The sequence below is a fragment of the Pezoporus flaviventris genome, unplaced genomic scaffold (genome assembly GCF_033815535.1).
Source record: "Pezoporus flaviventris isolate CSIRO_AGI_PZ_B2104156 unplaced genomic scaffold, CSIRO_AGI_Pfla_v1 ptg000013l, whole genome shotgun sequence".
Lineage (NCBI taxonomy): Eukaryota > Metazoa > Chordata > Aves > Psittaciformes > Psittacidae > Pezoporus > Pezoporus flaviventris.
In genome coordinates this window covers 17857238-17879859 of record NW_026892561.1, presented here as the reverse complement: position 1 = coordinate 17879859, position 22622 = coordinate 17857238, and the positions used below count along the sequence as shown (strand labels likewise).

Below are 22622 nucleotides of genomic sequence, written 5' to 3'. Positions count from 1 at the left end.
TGAACTGTTAAATTATGTCTGTACCATCCACTGCTACTCAACTCTTTATTGCCTAAGTGGTTATCACAGCAGTGTTTTTGCTCATGCCCCTTAACTTTACTGCTAAACAGACTGATGATCATCAGTACATCTCTTAAAAAGCTTCACTCTTGGGCCAGGAAGCTCTCTACACTGTCTCCTGCTTCACCAAATAACTGTCTGGATCAATCTTGTTAGCTGGAACCTGCTCACCTTGTTTAAAAAGGGTGAATAAATCTTAGTGCGACTCAAGTTACGCTGTAACGTGAGGGGCTATTTATTTTCTTGCTTCGATGACCAGAGGTTTATCATAGGGTATGTCTTACTGGGAAGTTTTTTACTAGATGCATGGCAAAGGGATAAATTTGAAACACCTTACACAGCGTGCAGCAGGTGCAATACCATGTTAAATAGTGAATATTGAGTTAATTCTCGCTGTTTTATAGAGCACGCGCCAAGTCGCATCACACCGCACGCGGTGTCTTGGGGAGGGGAGCTAGTTGCACACTGCACTCCGTAATACCTCCGAGCCGCCAGAGGGAGCCCGAGCGCTGGGCAGGGTCGCGGGCTCCGCCACACCTCGGCGCGCAAGCAGACGTCGGGCAGGGGTGTTGCGAAACCCGCGGCCCAGAGGTAAAAGGTGGCGGCGGCGGCGGAAGCGGCGCTAGCGGAAGGGGGTGTCCTGGAGGTTGTGGGTTCTCCCGTGGGGTTTTCCCCACCCACCGCATTCAGCCGACGGCCCAGCCGATGCAGGCGCGGACCCGGTTGTCGGCCTTCATTCCTTCTCTCTTCGTGATCCGATCCAGACTCGCCATGAGCAGCGCTACCGGCACCGTCACCATCCACCAGCCCCTTAACTACCGGGCGGGCGCCCGCGTTCATCCGACCGACGGCGGGCAGGCTGAGGAGGTGTATGAGCCTGCCACAGGTACAGCCCCGCTCTGTCTGCTTGGGGTGGGGGGGTTGACCCTGCTCTGAGACGCGGGGTCAGAGCCCAGAGTTGCCTCTTTGTATTTGCCTGCAAGGGTCGGACGCTTTCGACTTCTCCCGCCGTCAGATGCTGCCTGTGAAGGCGTCCTTAACGCCGTGGTGGTCTGAGGGCTGCGTTTTGCCACCTGCAGTGCAGGTCCATTGTCAGACTCCTCAGCATAAATCAGCTCTGATTTGCTGTCAAACAAATAATCGAGTGGTGCCTGATCTTGGCAAATAACACGATTTAAACATTTCTAAAATTAATTTATGTTTTTATCTCGAGGTATGTAATTTTCAGCAGAATCATTTCAAGAAAGCGCTTAACTATGCAGAACAATATGTAACAGAGCCCTGAGGCTGGTAGTAGAAGTATAACAAGCTCCAGTGGGGAACAGAGGAATTTTGTAATGAGTTGAGCTAATTAGTAACCAGAACACGACTATGGAGAATTACAGATCTTTAAATCAGAGCAGCTGAATTAAAGTGCCTCTTCTGTAGCCAATTAAAAATCAGTGGAATCACAGCATGAAGTTGTGTAGCCTGGTAGAAATGACTGGACTGAAGTCTTCGTGTTTTGATACAATATAAACTACATTCTTCAGTGCCCCTTTTCTGAGACGTCTGTCTTTCTTATTTCATGTTTAAAATGTTCCCAGGTCGTGTGATATGCAAGGTGCTCTGCTCTGGGGAGAAGGAAGTTGATCTGGCTGTGCAGAGTGCAAAGGCTGCCTTTAAAATATGGAGTCAGATGTCTGGGATGGAGAGAAGCAGGGTGATGCTGGAGGCTGCCAGAATTATTCGGGTATGTTGTGGGAGCTCACCTCCTCTCTTGGAGAGGTTCTGTCTCTGAGCTTTCTTGTGGGTTAATGTGGCTGCTGGGGCCTTTCAGCAGGACTTCCTGAGCTCCAGAAGGAACACAAGAGTTAAAACCCACCTGTGTCCAGAAGACAGTAGGCTGTCTTTTGCAGGGCTTTAGTCTGTCGCTCTATTCAAAAGCAGTGTGTAACTTCTCTGCTTAGTTCTGTTAAAAGACACAAAACTAAAGCTATCCAGTTGACATCTTTCAGGGCTCTTACTTTGTTTCATAGCTTCAAAGATAAAGCTTCACTGCATGCAGTTTCAAAGTTGAAATTGCATAACCGTTACATTATTGAACTTTTCAGCTTGTCAAGATGCTGCTGTCACGTGGCTGGAGTAGGCCTTGTTTTAGCACTAAAAAATGTTGGAATGCTGACTTTTAGATAGCAGATAACACACTTGGGAGAGGATACAAGTAAGCTAGCTTTATCACAAACTCCTTTGCAAAGTAACATGTTCTTAGATGTTAGCATTAAAGCACAGATTTGTAAGAAACCAGACTTTCTTTCCCTGGTATGTGTATGTGATGATAGAAATTTTTTTTTTTTTTTTTTTGCCAAACTTCCACAGCAGGATACTGTTTCTGCCTGGAATATGGTCTGTTAAAGGACAAGTCACAGCTGTGTTGCTTCGTTTGTCCTTCACTAAGTCCTCTGGTTCCATTTTGATCTTGCTGTTTGCTCTTCTTCCCAGTCTGTTGTTTGCCAGCTGGCTTCTAAGTTCAGGTTTGCTCATCTTTTAGATAGACAGGGATGGACAGACTGGACAAGCAGGGAACCTCAGTGTTTAACATTACCCTGTGATCAATTGGCCCAGGGAAATTGATAAATAGCAGTTGGGAATGTACATTTTAGAGATGACAGTTTCTCACAGCAGAGCCTGGCTTACCTGATTGCAGAGTCTTGTTTGGGACTTATGTGCTTGGGAAACAGCTATCTCATTGTGAAGTTCTGCTATAGGCTTCTCTAACATGTCAGTGCTCTGTGCTTCCCACAGGAGCAGAGAGAAGAAATTGCCACCATGGAAACCATCAACAATGGGAAGTCCATCTTTGAAGCCAGAGTGGACATCGACATATCCTGGCAGTGCCTGGAGTATTATGCAGGACTAGCAGGATCTCTAGCTGGTGAGAACGTTAGCAAGAGTTTGCTCTTTACTCTCTGTCCTGTCACTTGCATTCCCTGGTAACTTCATGGCACAAGACCATCTTTGCTGCTGATTTCTCTAAGAGATGGACTGTTGCTTTTTTCTGAAGATCTTGGAGGGATTTTCAGAGATCTCTGCCTAATGCTGCTGTGTTCTGTTGCAACTTACACACCTTCTGCGAACTTGCTGGGGTAAAAGCTGCGTGTCTGTTCCAAATTAAAGTGAGTTCTGGCCCCTGAAGCTCTGATGAGACAGGTAGGGGCTTTATTTTTCTTCTGGCTGTTTCTTTTCTTTGCAGGTGAACACATCCAACTTCCAGGGGGATCCTTTGGGTACACTCGGAGAGAGCCCCTCGGGGTGTGTGTTGGGATTGGAGCCTGGAATTACCCTTTCCAGATTGCCTGCTGGAAGTCTGCCCCAGCCTTGGCTTGTGGTAATGGAGACTCTGCCTACACAAGCTTCTCCTTGAAGCCAAATCATCCTGTGGGAAAGAGTGATTTGGGGGATGAAGTCCAGGATTACCTTGAAGGAGTTGTTAAAGGATTAGCAGAACCTTCAAGCTGCTACTCTGGCAGGAAGAGAAAAGAAATGGAAACGAAAACATGGCAGGCACCAAGAGGGTGGGAGTGCATAAGGAGAAAGGCTGATTGCGTGGCTTTGTACCATATAAGGAAGGTCTCTGGAAATGTCTGCAGTGCAGGATCAGCAGCCCCATCTTCCCTGGCCTTTCCCAGCAGGAAAGTGCAGTTCCTCTCTTTTGCTGGTTGCAATGTTTATCTGAAACTGTTTCCCATTCTTTTGGGGGGGGATCTTCTGGGATATGTTGAGACAAACTCATTGTGTGGGGTGAGGTTTTTTGTTCGTTTGGGGTTTTTTTTCCTCCTTTTAAAGTATTTCAGGTGTTAACCCTGCCTTGCCTCTGTCTGCATTCCCCTAGGCAATGCAATGGTCTTCAAGCCTTCTCCCTTCACCCCCGTTTCAGTGGTGAAGTTGGCAGAGATCTTCACAGAGGCTGGTGTGCCCAAGGGGCTGTTCAACGTGGTGCAGGGTGGGGCAGCCACGGGCCAGTTACTCTGTCATCACCCAGATGTGGCCAAAATCTCTTTTACTGGCAGTGTGCCAACTGGCATGAAGGTAAGGGCACCTTTGCAGTCAGGGATGCAAGAGGTCTGTAGTGCTGGCCTTTGTGGTGTGTTGTGGATGCCAATACCTTCTTGAGCTTTTGTGCATGAGGCTTATAAAGATGGGGTGGGAGTCAGTACATTTCATTCTGAGCAAGGACCTTGCACATACAAATGACACAAAGTTACTCTAGGGCTCCCATTAGCCCACTGGGCACTAGCTTAGGCGCTCAGTCTTTTTAGAGGAACCCCATGGTCATCTTCCCTTGTGTAGACACTGATTGCAGTGAAGTCTCTGAGCTGCTACAGTGGCTGTCTATGTGGGGAAGAGGGTATGTAAAACAGCAGTGCTAGGAAATTATATGAATGTTTTTGGCAGTAACAGTTCACTTTAGCTGCTTAGAGTCTACTGGTTTTAAGCAAGAGGTTAGTTTCTGTGAATTTCTTATGCTCAATTAATTCTTCAAAAATTAAAAGTCCCTAGACTTCTAGAAATAAGTTCTGATTTGAAAGAGGGGAACCTCATGAAGATTAATAAGGGCAAGTGCAAGGTCCTGCTGTGGGTTGGGGCAATCCTAAGCACAACTACAGGATGGGCAGAGACTGGATTGAGAGCAGCCCTGAGAAGGACTTGGGGGTCTTGGCTGATGAGAAGCTCAACATGAGCCAGCAGTGTGTGCTTGCAGCCCAGAAAGCCAACCGTATCCTGGGCTGCATCAAAAGGAGTGTGACTAGGTGACCAGTAGGTTGAGAGAGGGGATTCTCCCCCTCTACTCTGGTGAGACCCCATATGGAGTACTGCTCTGGGCTCCCTAACATAAGAAGGATGTGGACCTGTTGGAATGAGCCCAGAGGAGGGCCACAGGGATGGTCAGAGAGCTGAAGCACCTCTGCTATGGAGAGGTTCTGAGAGAATTGGGTTTGTTCAGCCTGGAAAAGGCTCCAGGGAGACCTTAGAGCAGCTTCTAGTGCCTAAAGGGGGCTTACAAAAAAATCTGGAGAGGGGCTTTTTACAAGAGCATATAGTGACAGGACAAGGGGAAATGGCTTTAAACTGAAAGAGGGTAGACTTAAATGAGATACTAGAAATAAATTCTTTACTGTGAGGCCAGTGAGGCAGTGGCACAGATTGCCCAGAGAAGCTGTGGCCGCCCCATCCCCGGCAGTGTTCAAGGCCTGGTTGGATGGTGCTTGGAGCAACCTGGTGTAGTGGAAGGTGTCCATGCCCATGGCAGAGAGTTGGAACTGAATGACCTTTAAGGTCCCTTACAACCCAAACGATTCTGTGAAATGTTGCCCTTGAACACAGTACATGTGTGTACCTGCGGGGTGCAGTGACACAGTTACAGCTGTCCTCAGCTTACATGAGCACAAGACTTCCTGTAGATGACTCCTCAGGTTTTGTTGGTTTTATCTTCAGAAAATAACAAGAATCAAACCCTCTGAAACCATCCCCAGTTGAACTACACACATCTAGGAAACCCAGCTTGCCCTTTGTGCTGCTTCTATTGGTGAAGGGCCCTGCAGGAACTCACCTTTTGGGTCTCTCTTCCCTCCCTCCACCAGGCTTCTCTTTGCCAGTGGGTCACTTGTCTCTTCTGTCCTTGTTTCCCTCAGATTATGGAGATGGCAGCTAAAGGCATCAAGCCAGTCACCTTGGAGCTGGGGGGCAAATCCCCCCTTATCATCTTTTCAGACTGTGCCCTGGAGAATGCTGTGAATGGAGCCCTCATGGCCAACTTCCTTACACAGGGTGAGGTGTGTGTCCTTGTGGCAGGAACGATCCTCTCCAGTGAGGTGGAGGGTTTGAGAATGGGGCAGCAGAGCTAGGCTGTGGCCTTTTGTAGTGAGGGATGCCCTGATACCCCTATCTTGCCATGCATTTCCCTGTGCAGTGTCGCAAAGGATCGGAATGGATGTCCTTGCAGAAGGTAGTAGATATTGTCCCAGCAGAGTGTGTCTTACCTGATGCCCTGTCCTTCCCAGAAGCAGAACTTCTCTAACAACCAGTACCCAGCTCAGAGCAGCTGTTCCTGTGCTGGTATCCTCTGGAGGGGCAGCAGGTTCTAGTCTTGTGTGCTAAGCCATGACCCTATGGGACTCTGTCTCTCCCAAATTTGGGATCTCCACATGTGCTGCAGGCTTTTTTGAAATGCTGCTGGCAAATGGGCTTACCAGGTTCATCTCTGGGAACTGAAAAGTCAGCTAAAGTTCTCTTCTGCTTGTGACTTGATGCAGTTTTGCTACCTGATTGCGTCAGTACTATTACGTCCATCATGGACTGTTCAGTGCAGTTATGAGCAGCAGGGTAATGTAGTCTTCTTTGTTCCCAGGGGCAAGTTACCTTGTTTAGTAGCTGTGGAGGTGATTTCCTGAGAACCTTTATAGCAGGAGCCAAACAGGGAAAGACTGTGGAGTGCTTGTTGTGTGTCATGTACTGAACCACCTGTGCTGTATCTCAGGTGTGCTGCAATGGCACGCGGGTATTTGTGGAGAGGAAGATACTGGATGTCTTTACAAAGGAGGTGGTGAAACGCACACAGAAAATCAAAATTGGAGACCCGCTTCTGGAAGACACACGGATGGGAGCCCTCATCAACCGACCCCACCTGGATCGTGTCCAGGGCTTTATCAAGCAGGCGAAGGAACAGGTGAGATTGTGATGCTGCCTTGTGACTGCCCTGAAATATCACTGTCTTGTTAGACAAACAGTCCAGAGCTGCTTTCCTGCCCCATGTCTTCCAGTTCAGCTCGTTTTATTTCTCTGTTGTGGTTGAATTACTCAGTAAGTGTCTTGGGCCACTAGATAACATAAGACTGTGGGACCTGATGAGATGCATTGTAGCATCCTCAGGTAACTGGCTGATGTAGTTGCCAAACCACTCTCCATGATACCTGAAAAGTCGTGGCAGTCAAGTGACTGGAAAAAGGGAAACATTGCACCCATTTTTAAGAAGGTTATACAGGAGGACCCTGGGGACTACTGACCTGTCAGCCTCACCTCTCTGCCTGGGAAGATCATGGAACAGATCCTCCTAGAAGCTGTGTGAAGGCATATGGAGGGCAGAGCAGTGATTCAAGACAGCCGGTATGGCTTCACCAAGGTCAGGCAAGTCCTGCCTGAGCAACCTAGTGGCCTTCAGTGATGGAGTGACTACATTAATAGACAGAGGAAGAGGTATGGATGTTGTCTATCTGGACTTCTCTAAGGTCTTTGACACAGTCCCCCACAACATCCTTCTTTCTAAATTGGAGAGAGATGGATTTGATGGGTGGACTGTTTTGTGGATGGGGAATTGGATAGTTGCATCAGAGGGTAGTGGTCAGTGGCTCAATGACCAGATGCAGATTGGTAATAGTGGTGTCCCTCAGGGGTCTATAATGGGACCAGTACTGTTTATTATCTTCATCAGTGATACAGGCAGTGGGATTGAGTGCACCCTCAGCAAGTTTGCTAATGACACCAAGCTGAGTAGTGCAGTTTACATGCCTGAGGGATGGGATGTCATCCAGAGGGACTTGGACAAGCTTGAGTAGTGGGCCCATGTGAACCTCAGGAGGCTCAACAAAGCCAAGTGCAAGGTGCCGCATATGGGTTGGAGCACACCCTGGTATCAATACAGTCTGGGAGATGAAGGGATTGAGAACAGCCTTGAGGAGAAGGACTCGCAGGTACTGGTGGATGAAAAGCTGGATGTGAACCCACAGTGTGCACTCGCAGCCCAGAAAGCTGACTGTATCCTGGGCTGCATCAAAGTGTGACCAGCAGGTTGAAGGAAGGGGATTCTGCCCCTCTGTTCCGCTCTCTTGAGAACCCACCTGCAGTACTGTGTTCAGCTCTGGGCTCCCCAGCCTAAGAAGGATGTGGACCTTTGGAGTGAGCCTGGAGGAAGGCCACAAAGATGGTCAGAGGGCTGGAGTACCTCTGCTGTGGGGACAGGCTGAGAGAGTTGGGCTTCTTCAACCTGGAGAAGAAAAGACTCCAGAGAGACCTTATTACAGTCTTCCAGTATCTAAAGGGGGCTATAAGAAAAATGGGGGCAAACTTTTTGGCAGGGCCTGTTGCAACAGGACAAGGGATAATGGTTTTAAAGCAAAAGAGGGTAGATTCAGACTACATATATGGAAGGAATTATTCACTGTGAGGGTGGTGAAACACTGGAATGGGTTGCCCAGAGAGGTGGTAGATAACCCCATCCTTGGAAACAATTCAAGATTAGCTTGGATGGAGCTCTGAGCTATGCCAGCTGTGCAGGATGCTCCTCTGCTTGGCTCTTTTTCAGGGGGCAGAGGTTCTGTGCGGTGGGGACCTCTATGTGCCAGATGACCCGAAGCTGAAGAATGGCTACTACATGCGACCCTGTGTGTTAGGTATGATCCTTCCTGTTCATGATAGTGTAGTCTTCTACATGGATATTGCTGAGTTTCTTCTAGAGAAAGCTGTGTTCAGTGTAACCTGACTGTATATGTCCACAGTGTGGGCAGACATTCATATGGGTATCCAGAGAAATCTCTGGTGTTGAAGGGTCTGACGGGAATCGTGCAGTTTGTGCCTTTGCTGCCTTGAGATGCAGGATGGGGCTTGCTCCTTTGCTAGCCAAGCCAAGGGGGAGAGGGGGCTGTGCAGTGGTGAGTGCTAGCTTGAAGGCTGTGTGGGTTGCTGAATGCACAGGCTGTGCAACCTAGATCTTCCTCTTAAAGCCCATGTGCTCTGCCATCCTTCCAGGGAACTGTACAGATGACATGACATGTGTGAAGGAAGAGATCTTTGGGCCTGTCATGTCCATTCTGCCATTTGACACGGAGGAGGAGGCTGTGGAAAGAGCTAACACCACCAAATTTGGCTTGGCAGGTGGAGTCTTCACCAGGTATGACTGGAAAGTGTGACTGGTGTGGAAGCAGTCTAGGGAGGGGACAAGAAGGGAAATACTGTGACAACTTGATGTTTGTCTTGCAATCCCTGGCATACACATGGATATCCTCTTCCAGAAAAGCTGGAGCAAGGGATTGCCAAGAGGGAACTTTATAAATGACTATGCATCTCCTCCCATTTTTTTCTGAAGGGCTAAGTGGGCCCAGCTGTCCTTCAGACTCCTTCCAGCCTGTGCTTGGCCTGCTGCCTGCCTTCCTGCATCTCCAGGTGACATGCAGCAGGAGCCTGCTATGCTTCTGAAAGCATGCAAAGACAGCTGTTGGCTGTTTGCCATAGTCTGCTTTGCTGGTGTCCTTGTCCTGCCTTTTCAAATCAGTTTTGAATGTACTTGGGAATAGGTGATGTGTCCTTTGAGCTGGCAAAGACAGAGTAGGGGAGGTCAGACTCTGAAAACTGCTGTGACCTGTGGACCTTTCTCTAGTGGTGTGTTAGCTGGCAGGGAAGGAGGGGATGAATGGGAAGGGATACAGCTAAACTGTCCTTTTCCTGCAGGGATATCCAGAAGGCTCACAGGGTAGTGGCTGCTCTCAAGGCTGGGATGTGCTTCATTAATAACTACAACGTCAGCCCTGTGGAGCTGCCTTTTGGAGGATACAAGGCATCAGGTGAGCTCTGTTTGACCTTCCCTGGTATGACTATGTGCCAGCTAGACGGGGGTATGAGTGGTACCTGGTACTGCATGGAGCTGTGTTCTCACTTCTGGCTTGTCCCTGCAGGATTTGGCAGAGAGAATGGACGGGCAGCCATTGAGTACTACTCACAGCTGAAGACTGTCTGCGTAGAGATGGGTGATGTGGAATCAGTGTTTTAGTGCCTCTGGGGTTGGCTCAAGGGAGCATCAACCAGTTCTTGCTTGTTAGACAGAGATACGGATCATGTACACAGCAATAAAGTGCTCTAAAATTGTAAGTAAGTGAAGTGCCTAGGAGGGGAAATAGTGCTGGAGCAGCATTTATCCACCCTCCCCCTGCAATATAAGGGCCTGCCTGGTGCAGGATGGGAACCTCTGAGTAGGAGGTAGCAGTGTGGCTTTTAGCAGCAGCTCATGCAGCTAAGTAGGTGTTACCAGAGGTTTATCAGTAGCAGAGGTCTTGCACAGGTTCTTTCTGGTGCAGCATGCACCTCCTACCATCAGTCAACTTTTTAAAAGGTATGTCCCTACTCAATGCACATATAAGCTCTTGGACATTGATACCCTGTAGCTACAGGCTCCATCTAGTCTCTGACTACATAAAAGTCTTAAAGGTAGGATTGGTCATTTCCTCTAGCTCCCATAACACAAGTTTTGCTTTTTCTGTCTGTGCCTCACTTCCAAGGGGAACAAGCTATTGTGGGGATGTTTAGCTAATGCCACCTGGGACAGGCATGGCCCTGAGAATCATCCCCACAGCGCAGGGAGCACAACCAGGGTCCAGCATAGGTTAGAGGCCTGCTGCTCTTAAACAAATGCTATTTGACTTCCTTCCTATAAGCCTACTCTTCTTTATAAAGATGATCAAGCAACAGTTTTAAATGCTTGCCAACAGTGTTTTTTTGTTTGTTTTTTTGTAGCAATCAAGTAAGTATTAACTCTGGAACATGTTCTTGTATTGTGACATGAATTGAGAGGTCCAGAAATACGGTTGTTGCTGTATGTGTTAAACAAGTTGGTAGATGGCTTTTCGGTCACTGAAATCATAAAACGTAGAACATCTCTGTGTGACATGCAGATTTCTGTGAGTCTACAAAACCAGAGTTGTTCTGGCATTCTGCAGACTTCTTAAGAAAACCCTCTGTATCTTTAGAATGAAAATACGGAATTGACAGCTTCATTTTATTGAATGACAAAAGGCAAAAAGAACCCCAACAAAACCCAGGAAATGTTCTACAAGAAAACAAACTAAAAATCCCTTTAATTTCCCAGGTAGCCATTAGGATGTCAGTTCTTGCTGATCCAGCCGAGGTGCTGGAAAGCTGAATACACGCCTGTGCCCACCATCCCAATGAGTGCAAGTGAACCAATGGCCCCTCTGCTTCGGTTTTTTGGTTCTGAAAAAAGAAGATGACATGTTCGGTCAGTTCAGCAGCCCATCACTGGAGGAAGAGCCCATACTGAAAATTAAAGAGGAAGCAGGAACTCAAGATAAATCACAAGGCAAACCAGCAGGCACCAGCTCAGGCCATGTACCTACCATCAGTGTGCACTATTAGTAGACTAGTGCTCTTCCCATCAGTAGGAAGAGCATACTGCAGCATTAGCAGCCTGTGGACCTGCACCCTGTTCTCTATACCCTGACTGGAAGCTTTATGCTGCTTCTTTGATGTGAGCTGGAGTTAAAAAGCTCTGAGGCCACTGCAGGAGACTTGAGTTTCCAAGCACCTGCTGCATGCTGCAGACTAAAGACCTACCTCCTGTATAGTAACCATAGGCATAAAGGAGTCTTCCAACGATCCAGGTGAGGCCAAGCCCTGTAGCAATCCGCTAGAGAAAAAGGAGAAGCATTAAGGTTTTGGAGACATGCTGCTTGCATGTGCTTAGGTGTTCTAGCAGCCCTGCTTCAAAGAAGTAACCAGCAATTGCAGCAAGGGTCCTGATCTTGCTAGGACAGCTGGGAGTCAGCAAGGAGGAGGTGGGTGACTGATGCAGTGTGCTAGATTGAGTTTTGTATAGGAGGAGTCACTTTCATGACATCTTTGGGGAGAGAGCATGCAATGTGCTGCTGAGCCTTGCTCTTGCAGCACAACTCCTCCCAGGCAAGACATGGATAAGTCGTACAGGCAGCAGCACTGTCCAATTAATGAGCAACACCAAGTGCCAGGATCTTGGAGGCAGCTGTTGTCCCAAGCCCCACTTCAGTGCCTACAGTAGATGCACACATTTTTCTGTTTTGGGTGTTACAAGTTTCCACTTGGAACCTGCTGCAATGTGACTCCGGTTTGTCAGATTTGCCTATGCTACTTCTTTCCCTCTCTGAAAAAAAATATTCAAGAAGGACCTGATTTGTCTCTTGGTGGCAAAAAAAGAGCTACTGATTTTGGCCTCTCCCACACGCCTGCCTCCTCCCGAGTTGTCTACATCTTTCAGTGAAAAATAATCCAAGCTTTTTTTGATCCTTCACACACCTCTTTTGGTGGTGGCAGTGAGTGTGAAGATCATAGTGTTCCCCATCTATTCTTATCAGATAAAACTCCTCATGAAAGTCTGTTTAGATAGGGGGAAAAAGCATTCTTGCTGAGTAGCACTAATGGAAGCCCAGCAGGACCCTGCAGGCCTTGGAAAAAACAGGCAGGCTTGGAGGGACCCTTCCACTCACAGATTGGAGGCTTGAATGCTTCTCTTTGTCCAACAAGGCAGCCTTAGGTGTAGGAAAGAGGTCTAATACCTGAAGTAGCAGGAACAAGTTTATTAAATACTTGTGATTTCTCTGCACAAGACCTCTACAACTACATTTTCAAAAGGGGCACAGCTATGAAGCATGATGTGGCTAGTGAAGCTGCCTGCTGCCTCACACCCTTCCCAAGTCAGAGGCCAAGAGCAAAGTTCAGTCATGCAGACCTGCACTGCAGTGTCACTTACTGGGTGAAAGACTCCATCGGTGGCTAAAAAGAACAGGAAGACAGGGTAAACTTCCAACCTGAAAATAAAAGCAAGGAGGTTATGTTCTCAAGTTGCTTACAGAGAGCAAACTCCAGAAATGCACAAGCTGTGAGCATCACCTGCCAAGGTCACTGTTGGGCCTGACTGTTACAAGTCTCCATGCTTGATACTGTGGCCACAGATGGAGGAAAAAAGAAATCTGAGCATGCACAGATTTTCTGTGCCGTAAGCCCCTGCTAAATACTACTTACCATCAGCTAACCTAGGAGTTGTTACTTCCTGGTCTAGCATAGTTGGGTGGACTTAGGCCTATTCCCAGGGAGACCTGGACATCACAACAGATCAGCAGCCCCCCGATGGACTCTCCAGAAACAAGATTTTTAGTGTCTAGATCCACCCATGGAGGCAAAAAGCCAGACACTGGGAAGAGGAGGCTGCTTCACAGCCCTGTCTCATGGTTTAAGGCATGGTAAAGAGCCAGCATGGCCTTACTGCTAAGTGTTACACAGCAGTGTGTCTTCCTCAAGCACTGAGGATGAACCTAAGCATTTGGCAGCAGTGAGTCTCTAGCTGTAGGGCCTGCTCCACAATTTGGGCTATTTCCAAGGCCTGCATGCATACATGTTACTTACGTGTTCTGGTGTGCACGCTGGATGCAGTTGAACATACGCCCATGTTCAGGGTCTGTGCTGTACATGATTGGATACTGCCAAAAAGAATAAAGTAGCAGCAAAATATGAGCAAGTGCAGTCTGGGCTCAGAAGCCTGTTCTCTAGCAATGGAGCAAGCCCTGCTGCACCTCTCCCTGGAAAGCTCAGTGCTCCCTGACTGCTTGCAGGACTGACTTGCACTGGCAAGTTAGAGCCTGTCTTCTGCCCTGCATGCAGCAAATGCTTTGTTGAAATTGCTTGCCCCAGGCTGCTTCTTGAGCTCCCCGAGCAACATAACCGTCTCCTGCTTTGAACAGAAGATAGCCAGGCACTGTGTGACCTCCCTGTTTAAATCCCGTCTCTGGAGAGGAGAACAAAGCACCCTTACCAAAGATGTGCCCCCACATCTCTGAACTGGCAACAGCCCATCACCCAGGAACAGCCCTGGGAGGACACGTTTGTTGTAACCCTGACTTCATGCAGTAGGAGAGGTGTCACCCCAACAGGCACCATGGCCTGCAGCACATGCCCAGGACTGACGTTGTGCCCACCGCTGCTTGTGACTTCCCATAAAGGAGCATTTGTGCTGGAGCCAAGTGGCACAGAAGCCTCTGCATGCCATCACCCTGACTCATGGACAGGACTGGCTGCCCCCACCTATCCCACAGCCCTGCCAAGCTCAAAGGCTCCTCAATGGATGCTGAGGGAAGGTCACTTTGGAAGACTTCTTATGATAGGGCTCACATGACCCCAAGTTTGAGAAACCCTCTAGTCACTTTTTTTCCACTATTATCTCTTTGCCCAAATGCTGCATCAGCCTTCTTTGCAGGGGAAAAAGGGATGTGCAGTTTCTTGTTCATTAGTGATTCCAAGCTCAAAGCCTTGTGCTTTCAGCTGTATTGGCTTGGTGGGAATCACCTCATGTCCCAAACCCCAAGCTCTGTCATGCCATCTGCTCCAGTCTGGAAAGCCAGAATGGCAGCTCCCCTTCTATATCCATGTGGTGGGGCAGGAAATGTTGGCAAATCACCCAAAATAAGCAAGGGGTCACCTAGCTTGTCTGCAATATCCCCTGCAGACTGGCTCCAACCTTCCTGTTCCATCAGCCTGAGCACTCACCTCCACATTGTACTTCTTGCGAGCCTTGGCCACTTTCACCGCAAGATGCATGACCAAGAAGAAGCTGGCAGCCCCTGTCAGGATGACGTAGCCATACTCCTTGGAGAGAACAGCCATGCTGGTGCTGTCAGAGAAAGAGAGCTTGTTACTATTTCAGGGTGTGACTGGAGAAGTGTCAGCTCAATACATGCAGGTATGTATGTGGATGACTTGCTGAATATGGACCCAAGACCTCCCAGCACAGAGACTGGCTGAAGGAAAACAGAAACAGTGAGTTGAGGAATTTTTTCTTGGTGCCTGCTGGCTATTAAGCAGCACAAACCAAGGGCTCTCTGAGCAATTCCTGTCAAGCCTTAAAATGGCATAAGTGTTGGTGGGAGCTGGTGTATGGAGTTCTGCCGCTGGCTCAAAGCACGACTACGGCCAACAGTAGGTTCCATCAGCTCTGGCTGCGGCTGGCTAAGTCCTATCAACTCACTGACACTGACTGTGCTGTGCCCAACCAGACATTCTGGAGGGGTGGATGGGAACTGATTGTTCACAACCACTTCAACACCAGGGCTAGAGACTACCAAATTAAGTCAGTAAATAGACCTGAAAAAAAACAAAAGAAGTGTTGTTTCATGCAATGAAAAGCAGACCTGTGGAACTCCCTGCTGAGGGATGCTACCAATGCAGGCAGTTTTCATAAACTCAAGGAGAAACCAGGCAAGCTCTGGGAATAAGAAGCAAGTTGGGAATTATAATACAAACACACACTGGCTCAGAAATCCCCTGAGGTGAAAGGTGCTGGGCTACATGAATAGTTAGTTTGTACTGCTAAGGTCAACAATAAAACAATAATAAACCCCACCACAATAGTAATATCCACCAAACCTTTCTGGTAAAGAGGCACCGGCCAGATGAGTGATGCTCAGCCCCATGGCTTCAAGGGACCCTCTCAAAGTCACAAGTTAGTGAACAGCCTGCAACAACATGCAGCTGCTGTTATTTACCAACATCTGCACAAGCAAGTCTGCCAGCCAGGAGATGGCAGGGCCCATGTGGTTTTCATTTAATGGTTCTGCACTTCCTTGTGCAGGCCTTAGACAGAAGCATAGAGCACAGGGTGCATCCAGCAGCCTCTGCCACGCTGCCCTGCAGCAAGGCTTTGTGGTATGCTTCTCCCTCCTTCCTGCTGCCCATTCTGCTGGTCCAGCCTGCACTGCTGGGAGCTGCTCAACACCGAGTGCCCTGCCACCCTCCCTGGCTGCAAGTGAGCACAAGGATCCTTCCCTATAACCATCTGCCATGGGTCCTCTTGCACAATCCCAAACCTCAGATCTTGTCTGTCTGTGTGACCCAAGATAGTGCTGCATGATGAGCACAGCAGAAAACAGCAGAGACGGCTCTCCAGCATGTAGATGATTCCCTCTCCAAGCCAAGCCCAGCTGATGCCTACCTTCATCCATTATATCATGCTTCCATGATATAATGAGGTTTTGGTGTCTCCTGCGCTATCCCAACAGCACAAACTGTCAGTGTGGGGAAAAATGGGCCACCTCACGGAACTGGTGCAAACAGCCTTCCTACTGCAGCAGCACTGGCCCCCCTCCCCTCCAAGGGATCTTAGGAATCAGAGGGTTTTATTTCTCATTTGCAAAGGGATTATTATCAATAGAGCAAGAGGAAGACAACAGCTAGCTTTGTCCACATGAAGTCTGATACACAATTATCAATAAGAACACTGAAATCCTAAAGTAACGAAGAAAAGTCAGCTGAACCCACATGTAATAGAGGTTAGCACCTGACAGATGGCACACTGGAAACAGAACACATTCCCACTCAATAGAGTAAGCTGATGGTCACGTTTCTCCTTCCAGATTACAAGGCTGGTGGAAAACACCTGCCAGCCAGCAAGAACCAGGTACTTTATCTTCACAGTGCTAAATTATAGTATGAAGTTTCATCTTCACAGCAAAGTCCACAGTGAGCATTAAGCCAGGTGTATTACAAAGTTGCTACTCTTACCCTGTTGGTATAAAACTGCACCTGAAACCTTTGCTCTAGTAATTTGGAGCTGCATTAAGCACTCCAAAGTCAACAGGACTTTTACCCTCTCTCTGACTGCATGCCTAGTGCCTGTTTCTGGATTCCGGTCCCTCAAGCATTTCAGCAGCCTTTGTCTGCAGTCGCAAGGACTCTGGTGACAAGCACTGGCATGGCCCACAAGACTGAATTTGTATCTTCCATGCAGGGATGCTTCAAGCCAGGGCCACGTGACCAAGAGATTCTGGAGCGTGACACAGCACTGCCCGGGAGCTGTAGCTGAATTGCTCCTGGGGATGCTTTTGCTCCAGATCAAGGAGATCAAGTTTGCCATACCACTACAGTTACTGTGAGTCAGCAAACCTCAGCAAGCCGCACCGTGCAGACGAGCGCTTGGGTTCTGCCTGGACTACCCGACAAAAGCTCAGGCTCTCAACCCAGGAGAGTCTTTCGACCCCTCTGTCAGCAGGCGAGCGCGCAGGCTTAGCTCCATAGGCAGACTGCAAGCGCCGCGGCTAGGGTCAGGCTCTAAGCAAGCTAATCATGCCGGGGTGCAGACAAGGCCTCGCCGCATCCCGCTCACCCTGCAGACGCTTCTCCCCGAAGACTGCTCCCGGGGGGAAGGGGAAGTCAGGAGGGTCACGGCGCTCGCTGTATTTTTTTTTTGCCATCTGTCAGGACAGTCACATAATAAGCATGCATTCGGAGCACTCACTCCACCTGAGCTCCCTTCCCGCCGCGTTCTCCGCTGCTGGAGGGGCGAGCTGGGGGCCCACGGCCCGCACTCACCCTGGGGCGCCGCGCAGAAGAACCTAGCGAGGCACGTTCGGAGGCGGAAACGGAGTCGCGCCCGGGACCGGGTCTGCCCACGACACCGCCTGCAGGCGGGACCCCGCAGTGCCCGACCCCCCCGCTGCAGGCGGCGTGGGGCGGTGCTCACCGACTTCTCAAGTTTAAGTGGAACCTCTTGTGTTCCAGTTTGTACCCACTACCCCTTGTCCTATCATTGTTTGCCACCGAGTAGAGCCTGGCTCCATCCTCGTGACACTCCCCCTTTATATATTTATAGACACTAATAAGGTCACCCCTCAGTCTCCTCTTCTCCAAACTATAGAGACCCAGCTCCCTCAGTCTTTCCTCATAAGGGAGATGCTCCACTCCCTTAATCATCTTTGTTGCCCTTGCTAGTACTGGATGAAGAAGCAGTATTTCACATGTCAAGTCGACGTACTTTGTCATGTAAATAGATCCTTTTATTGGCAATTGCCAGCGTTAAGAGATATGAAGGCTCTTATTTACCTCTCCATTTTTTTCTGGTCTGTATATGGGACTTTGGCATTGAAACACAAGCCATTTCCAAGAATACTTGGAGTGTGTGTAAGTCATGGTTTTTTTTACATTAGTTTTTGAGATATGTGATACAAAACTGAAGCTGAACTTTGCACTTCTGTCAATGTTCATAACATAACATAACTGGTGGAGGTACAAGGGGTGTGGCTGCAGGGGGACAGATGATGTCTTTCGCTGTCACCAAGTGTAATGGGGAAGCAAGCAAGACCCAGTGGGATCCTGGGCCCCTAAAAGTCCTGGATTTAACCTCCTTGCTCATGTACTTGCCTTTCCACAGCAGAAAGTTCTTGGATTCCCTGGGGCCCCAGTAAGCTATCTAGGCTGGTCCCAGTAATCTCTGCTGGGCTTTCTGACCAGGGAGGGCTTGGTGAACCCCGTGACTAGAGCACAGTGCTGGGGCCTTTCCCATGTTTCAGATCATACCTCTTCAAGCAGGTCCCTATGGTCCTGCTTTTCGGTGGCCTCATGTTAAAGCAGAAGTGTAAATGCCCTGGCACTGTCCACACCTCTCAAGCATTCCACCCAAATGAATATTTTGCCAGTGTCCTGCATCTGAGTGGAAGAAGACAAGTAGAGGTAGCACAGTGAGTAGAACTGGGACAGACTTTCTCCTCTTGCAGTTTTATTTCACTTCAGGAAAAAAAAACAACAAAAAACCCAAAAAACAACTGAAGTGGGACATTATGTGAGAAAGGAGGCAGGAAGGGCCTGCCTTCAGTTCCCATGAGTTCAGAAGGATTTGTAGGGTGATCCTAAGTGACTGTGTCTTCTTCCTCCTCCTCCTCCTCTCCCTTTGAAATGTGGACTTCATAGATGACAGCACAGATGCCAGCCAGCCAGGCTGCCACGGTGCCGGCAAAGAATATGCAGAAGCCAGCGAGACACAGAAAGATGTAGTCTTGCTTGTACAGCTGGGTCAGACAGTTGAAATGGAGCTGTGCTTCCACTGCAGGCATTTTCAGGGCATGCAAGCTTTCTGGGGTATAGCAGGTAACATTGTCAGCATCTGCAGAGGGAAAAGCAGAAGCAAGACTTTTGCCTGTGTTTTAAGTGTTAGTAAACAGGAGTCCTGCCAGAAAAATGATGGAGGAGAGTGAAAAGTGTTTACAGATTTCATACCCCTCTCTCTCTATGGCTGAGGTAAAACCAGACAGGCAGATCCTTGCCAAACCCTTGCCCAACCACAGCTGCCAGATTGCCTGAATGATTTTTGTGGTGTTGCCTCCATACACAGGAAAATACTGCCTGCTGGATTGTGCCACTGAGGCAGACTGCTGTCCCTGCATTGCTCATCTCTGCTGATTAAACACTTTTATTTTAATATAAGAGAACTTGTGTGGGTTTTTTTAATCTCAAACACCTTCTGAAGGGATAGAGTCTAAATTAGTCTGGAATAACGAGGCTTGTGTGCATTTGACAATTAGAGAGGTTTGCAGTTAGGCATGAGAAACTAGTGGTTAGTGGTTTGCATAGAAACCTAACATGAGCCAGCAGTGTGTGCTTGCAGCCCAGAAAGCCAACCGTATCCTGGACTGCATCAAAAGGAGCGTGACCAGCAGGTTGAAGGAGGTGATCCTGCCCCTCTACTCTGCTCTTGTGAGACCTCACCTGGAGTATTGTGTGCAGTTCTGGTGTCCTCAACATAAAAAGGACATGGAACTGTTGGAACAAGTCCAGAGGAGGGCCACGAGGATGATCAGGGGACTGGAGCACCTCCCATATGAAGATAGGCTGAGAAAGATGGGGCTGTTCAGCCTGGAGAAGAGAAGGCTGCGTGGAGACCTCATAGCAGCCTTCCAGTATCTGAAGGGGGGCTATAGGGATGCTGAGGAGGGACTTTTCATTAGGGACTGTAATGATAGGACAAGGGGTAACGGGTTAAAACTTAAACAGAGGAAGTTTAGATTGGATATAAGGAGGAAATTCTTTACTGTAAGGGTGGTGAGGCACTGGAATAGGTTGCCCAGGGAGGTTGTGAATGCTCCATCCCTGGCAGTGTTCAAGGCCTGGCTGGACAAAGCCAACATGGTGTGAGGTGTCCCTGCCCATGGCAGGGGGGTTGGAACTTGATGTTCTTAAGGTCCTTTCCAACCCTAACTATTCTATGATTGTAAGGCTGAGCATGGTAAAACCACCATCTCCTTCTGGTGGCTGTGGAAGCACAGGGTGCTCTTGGCTGTACCTCTCCCCTTGCCGGGCAGGTTTTGTGTTCCCCAGAGCAGACACAGGCTGGTCACTACTTGATGCATGGGATAGATGGGCCTGAGGGAAAGGGAGCAGTGGAGAGGAGGAGGGTTCAGTGTGTTACCTCTGATCTTACTGCTAAGATCAGTAACAGTACTTTATACTGTTCAAGAATTGCCTGTAACTTGCATGTGGAAAATAACTCCACTGTCTATAGGGAGCTTACTACATCTAATAAGACACAGAGATGTCCTTAATTTGGTTCTGTCCTAACATCAGCTTCCATTTGCCCTTCCTTTTTTTCTCCTTGGGCTCTTTTGTGGCCCTTCCTTACTTGATGGACAGACTTTCTCAATTTCTTTTTTGCTGCTTTATCTCTATTGTGTCCTGCATTACTGAAAGTCAAGCTTTCTTCATCAGTATGTGCTCTGCTGTGCTTCTTGGTGGTTTAGAAGAGTTGAGTTCATGTGCTGCAGCTGCAGAACAAAGCTTTGCCCTTGGGACCAGTGTTTTCCTGGGAAAGGGAACTGGCAATTATCCTGCCTCATAAACACTCAATGTCTATGGCCCAGTTGCAGAATCTCTCAGTATGATGATTTTTGAAACAGCTGATTTTGGGATCCCAGGTGATGCGAAGAAGTCTTAAGAGACTCTCTTTTCAAGAAACGGCTTTTATTCAGCAGCAAGCTGCACTGTGCTGCTGCAGCTCATGGGACTCAATGCTCACTTGCATTATTCATACATTTCTTATTTTGGAAAAGATAAAAGAGTGCAAATTTCTTTTGAGGTGCTGGAGGAATAGTGGGAACCATATGGAGCCTCCCAGACATAAGGATACGGACATTTTTCTGAGCATAATTTGTGTTCTGTTTCTCTCACCATGAAATGTCAGCAGGGACCCAAACCAGAGCTCCCACGGGAACAGCAAAATGTCCTCCTCTGACTTCTGAGCATTGGGTCACATTTGGTATGGAGAATCAGTCAAATGTACCTGCTCTGAGCTCCATTCACAGCTGGAGGTTGCAGTATTTGTAATTTTTATCTGTCTTAGCGTAACAGCTGCTATGCTATTAAGGCAAAGTACTCTTCATGTATGGTAAAGGGCCATCAGGGATCAGGGTGTGATCACAGCACCGTAAGAAGTCAGCAGCAAAATTCTTACTGGCTGCCACACTACCCAAACTTTTCCCAGAGACTATGTCAGTGAAAGGTTACAGCGGAAGAACTGACTGGCTTTCAGCCTGGCTTTGTTTTCAGCACTGAGTGGAATTGCCGCTTGTAGACGTTGTGTGGATGAGGTCTGCCTGCCAGGGACATTGTGTGGGAAGCGCTGGCAGGTGTTTGAGGCGTAAGGAACACTGGTGGATGATGAGAGGTCAGGGCTGGAGAGGCTGCCCTGAGCAGGTCAGAACAGAGGCAGCATTTCTGCAGAGAAAGGGGGCTTAACTGATGGTTATACACACACTGATACTGTGGCAGCACTAAGCGATCAGAGCAGGAGACGAGGCAGAAAATTCAGCAACAGTTTTCCCAGTGTTTATTTTCCAGAGCAGTGCTGGGTTTCTCATTCTTGGCACTGCAATCACAAGGTGCTGTGACTTGCAGGCACCTTCTGAGGCTGAAACCAGCCATTTTAGAGCAACAACGTTCTAGCTAAAGGGTCCACTTTTCTGACTGTCCTGAGGGTGTGAGCAAGTGTGACTCTGTGGGTGGAGCACATGTAGCTCAGCTGATCTTGTTTCTGTTTTGTGCAACACCAGAGGATGGAACATGCAGCAGCACACACCTGAGCTGAAGTTTTGAGAAAGAGAACAGAGGGCCCTCTCCATTCCACAGAGATCTGCAGTAGGGAGAAGAGAGGTCCTGTTCACAGAGCCCTCACCTGGAAAATGAACGTTGCTCTCTGTCATCCAAGTGATGAAGTCCAGAAAGGAACAGTTGCAGTGCCACAGGTTGTTACTGAGCCCCAGAAACCTCAGGTTGGGCAGGTCTTGGACAGTGCTGGCGTCTAGGAATGTTAAGCCTGTCCGGCTCACATCCAGGTGCCTCAGCCAGGTGTTGTTGGCAAAAGCATCCTTCTCAATGGCCACAAGGCTAGGATTGTCTGAGATCTTCAGTACCACCAGGCTGAGGAGGTGTGAGAAGGTGCTGAAAGTGACCTGTGTGAGACTGTTGAAGCTGAGGTCCAGATAGACAAGTTTGGCCACACCAATTAAAGTGAAATCCAGGTCATGCCCTAAGAGGTTCTTCTTGCAGTCCAGATAGACCAAGTCAGCCAGGAAGCTCAATTCCACTGTGGGCAGGTATGAGACGTTGTTTGCTGCCAGAATCAGCTTCCTGGTATCCAGCGGGATGGCCTCAGGGAACTCCTGCAACTGCTGCCCTGTGCAGTTCACTTCCAGGTACTGACAGCTACAACTTCTCGGGCAGTTGATCCTCTCTGATGCCATCCCCATCCCTAAAAGAAACAGGAGGCTCAGGGGCTGTGGTCTACCTGAAGGAGACATGGTGTAAGACCTTGCAGACTTCTCAGCCTTTTGGGGACTGCGAGGAGCCCTACGGAAGCTGCGTTACTGTCACAGCCATGCCAAGGAGATGTCTGGCTGCAAGGCTGTCAGGAAGCACTTTGTGTCCGTGACTCACCTGACTCTTTGGCAGAGTGCCCA

At 48.7% G+C, this 22622-nt stretch overlaps 3 protein-coding genes across 4 annotated transcripts; 1 reads left to right on the top strand and 2 right to left on the bottom strand.

Annotated features, from left to right (window-relative positions):
* Positions 1-648: 648 nt before the first annotated feature.
* Positions 649-9957, top strand: ALDH9A1 (aldehyde dehydrogenase 9 family member A1). Its single transcript, XM_061451932.1, has 11 exons — positions 649-946; positions 1647-1792; positions 2845-2974; positions 3293-3427; positions 3932-4128; positions 5733-5873; positions 6578-6766; positions 8399-8486; positions 8842-8983; positions 9541-9653; positions 9765-9957. The coding sequence occupies exons 1-11, from the start codon at positions 766-768 to the stop codon at positions 9857-9859; spliced, it is 1557 nt and encodes a 518-aa protein (XP_061307916.1). The 5' UTR covers positions 649-765; the 3' UTR covers positions 9860-9957.
* Positions 9958-10834: 877 nt separating this feature from the next.
* MGST3 (microsomal glutathione S-transferase 3) lies at positions 10835-17268 on the bottom strand. 2 transcript variants are annotated; one of them, XM_061451935.1, is made up of 6 exons: positions 17212-17268; positions 14395-14518; positions 13258-13331; positions 12605-12662; positions 11437-11509; positions 10835-11076 (listed from the first exon to the last, which is right to left on the bottom strand). In XM_061451935.1, exons 2-6 carry the CDS (start codon positions 14509-14511, stop codon positions 10967-10969), a joined length of 432 nt encoding a protein of 143 aa, XP_061307919.1. In that variant the 5' UTR covers positions 14512-14518; positions 17212-17268; the 3' UTR covers positions 10835-10966. The 2 variants fall into 2 exon arrangements, with proteins under 2 accessions (XP_061307919.1, XP_061307918.1); XM_061451934.1 differs by having other exon boundaries at positions 17138-17255.
* A 1109-nt stretch (positions 17269-18377) lies between these two features.
* LRRC52 (leucine rich repeat containing 52) lies at positions 18378-22593 on the bottom strand. The gene is made up of 2 exons (XM_061451931.1): positions 21839-22593; positions 18378-18778 (listed from the first exon to the last, which is right to left on the bottom strand). Exons 1-2 carry the CDS (start codon positions 22461-22463, stop codon positions 18525-18527), a joined length of 879 nt encoding a protein of 292 aa, XP_061307915.1. The 5' UTR covers positions 22464-22593; the 3' UTR covers positions 18378-18524.
* Positions 22594-22622: the final 29 nt, after the last annotated feature.

Coding starts and splice junctions, on each gene's coding strand:
- ALDH9A1 (XM_061451932.1), top strand. CDS start 766: ATGCAGGCGCGGACCCGGTTGTCGGCCTTCATTCCTTCTCTCTTCGTG. Junction 947..1,646: donor GGTGTATGAGCCTGCCACAG/GTACAGCCCCGC, acceptor AAATGTTCCCAG/GTCGTGTGATATGCAAGGTG. Junction 4,129..5,732: donor GTGTGCCAACTGGCATGAAG/GTAAGGGCACCT, acceptor TGTTTCCCTCAG/ATTATGGAGATGGCAGCTAA.
- MGST3 (XM_061451935.1), bottom strand. CDS start 14,511: ATGGCTGTTCTCTCCAAGGAGTATGGCTACGTCATCCTGACAGGGGCT. Junction 13,332..14,394: donor GCAAGAAGTACAATGTGGAG/GTGAGTGCTCAG, acceptor TCTTTTTGGCAG/TATCCAATCATGTACAGCAC. Junction 11,077..11,436: donor CTATGGTTACTATACAGGAG/GTAGGTCTTTAG, acceptor TTCTTTTTTCAG/AACCAAAAAACCGAAGCAGA.
- LRRC52 (XM_061451931.1), bottom strand. CDS start 22,463: ATGTCTCCTTCAGGTAGACCACAGCCCCTGAGCCTCCTGTTTCTTTTA. Junction 18,779..21,838: donor GAGCAACGTTCATTTTCCAG/GTGAGGGCTCTG, acceptor TTCCCTCTGCAG/ATGCTGACAATGTTACCTGC.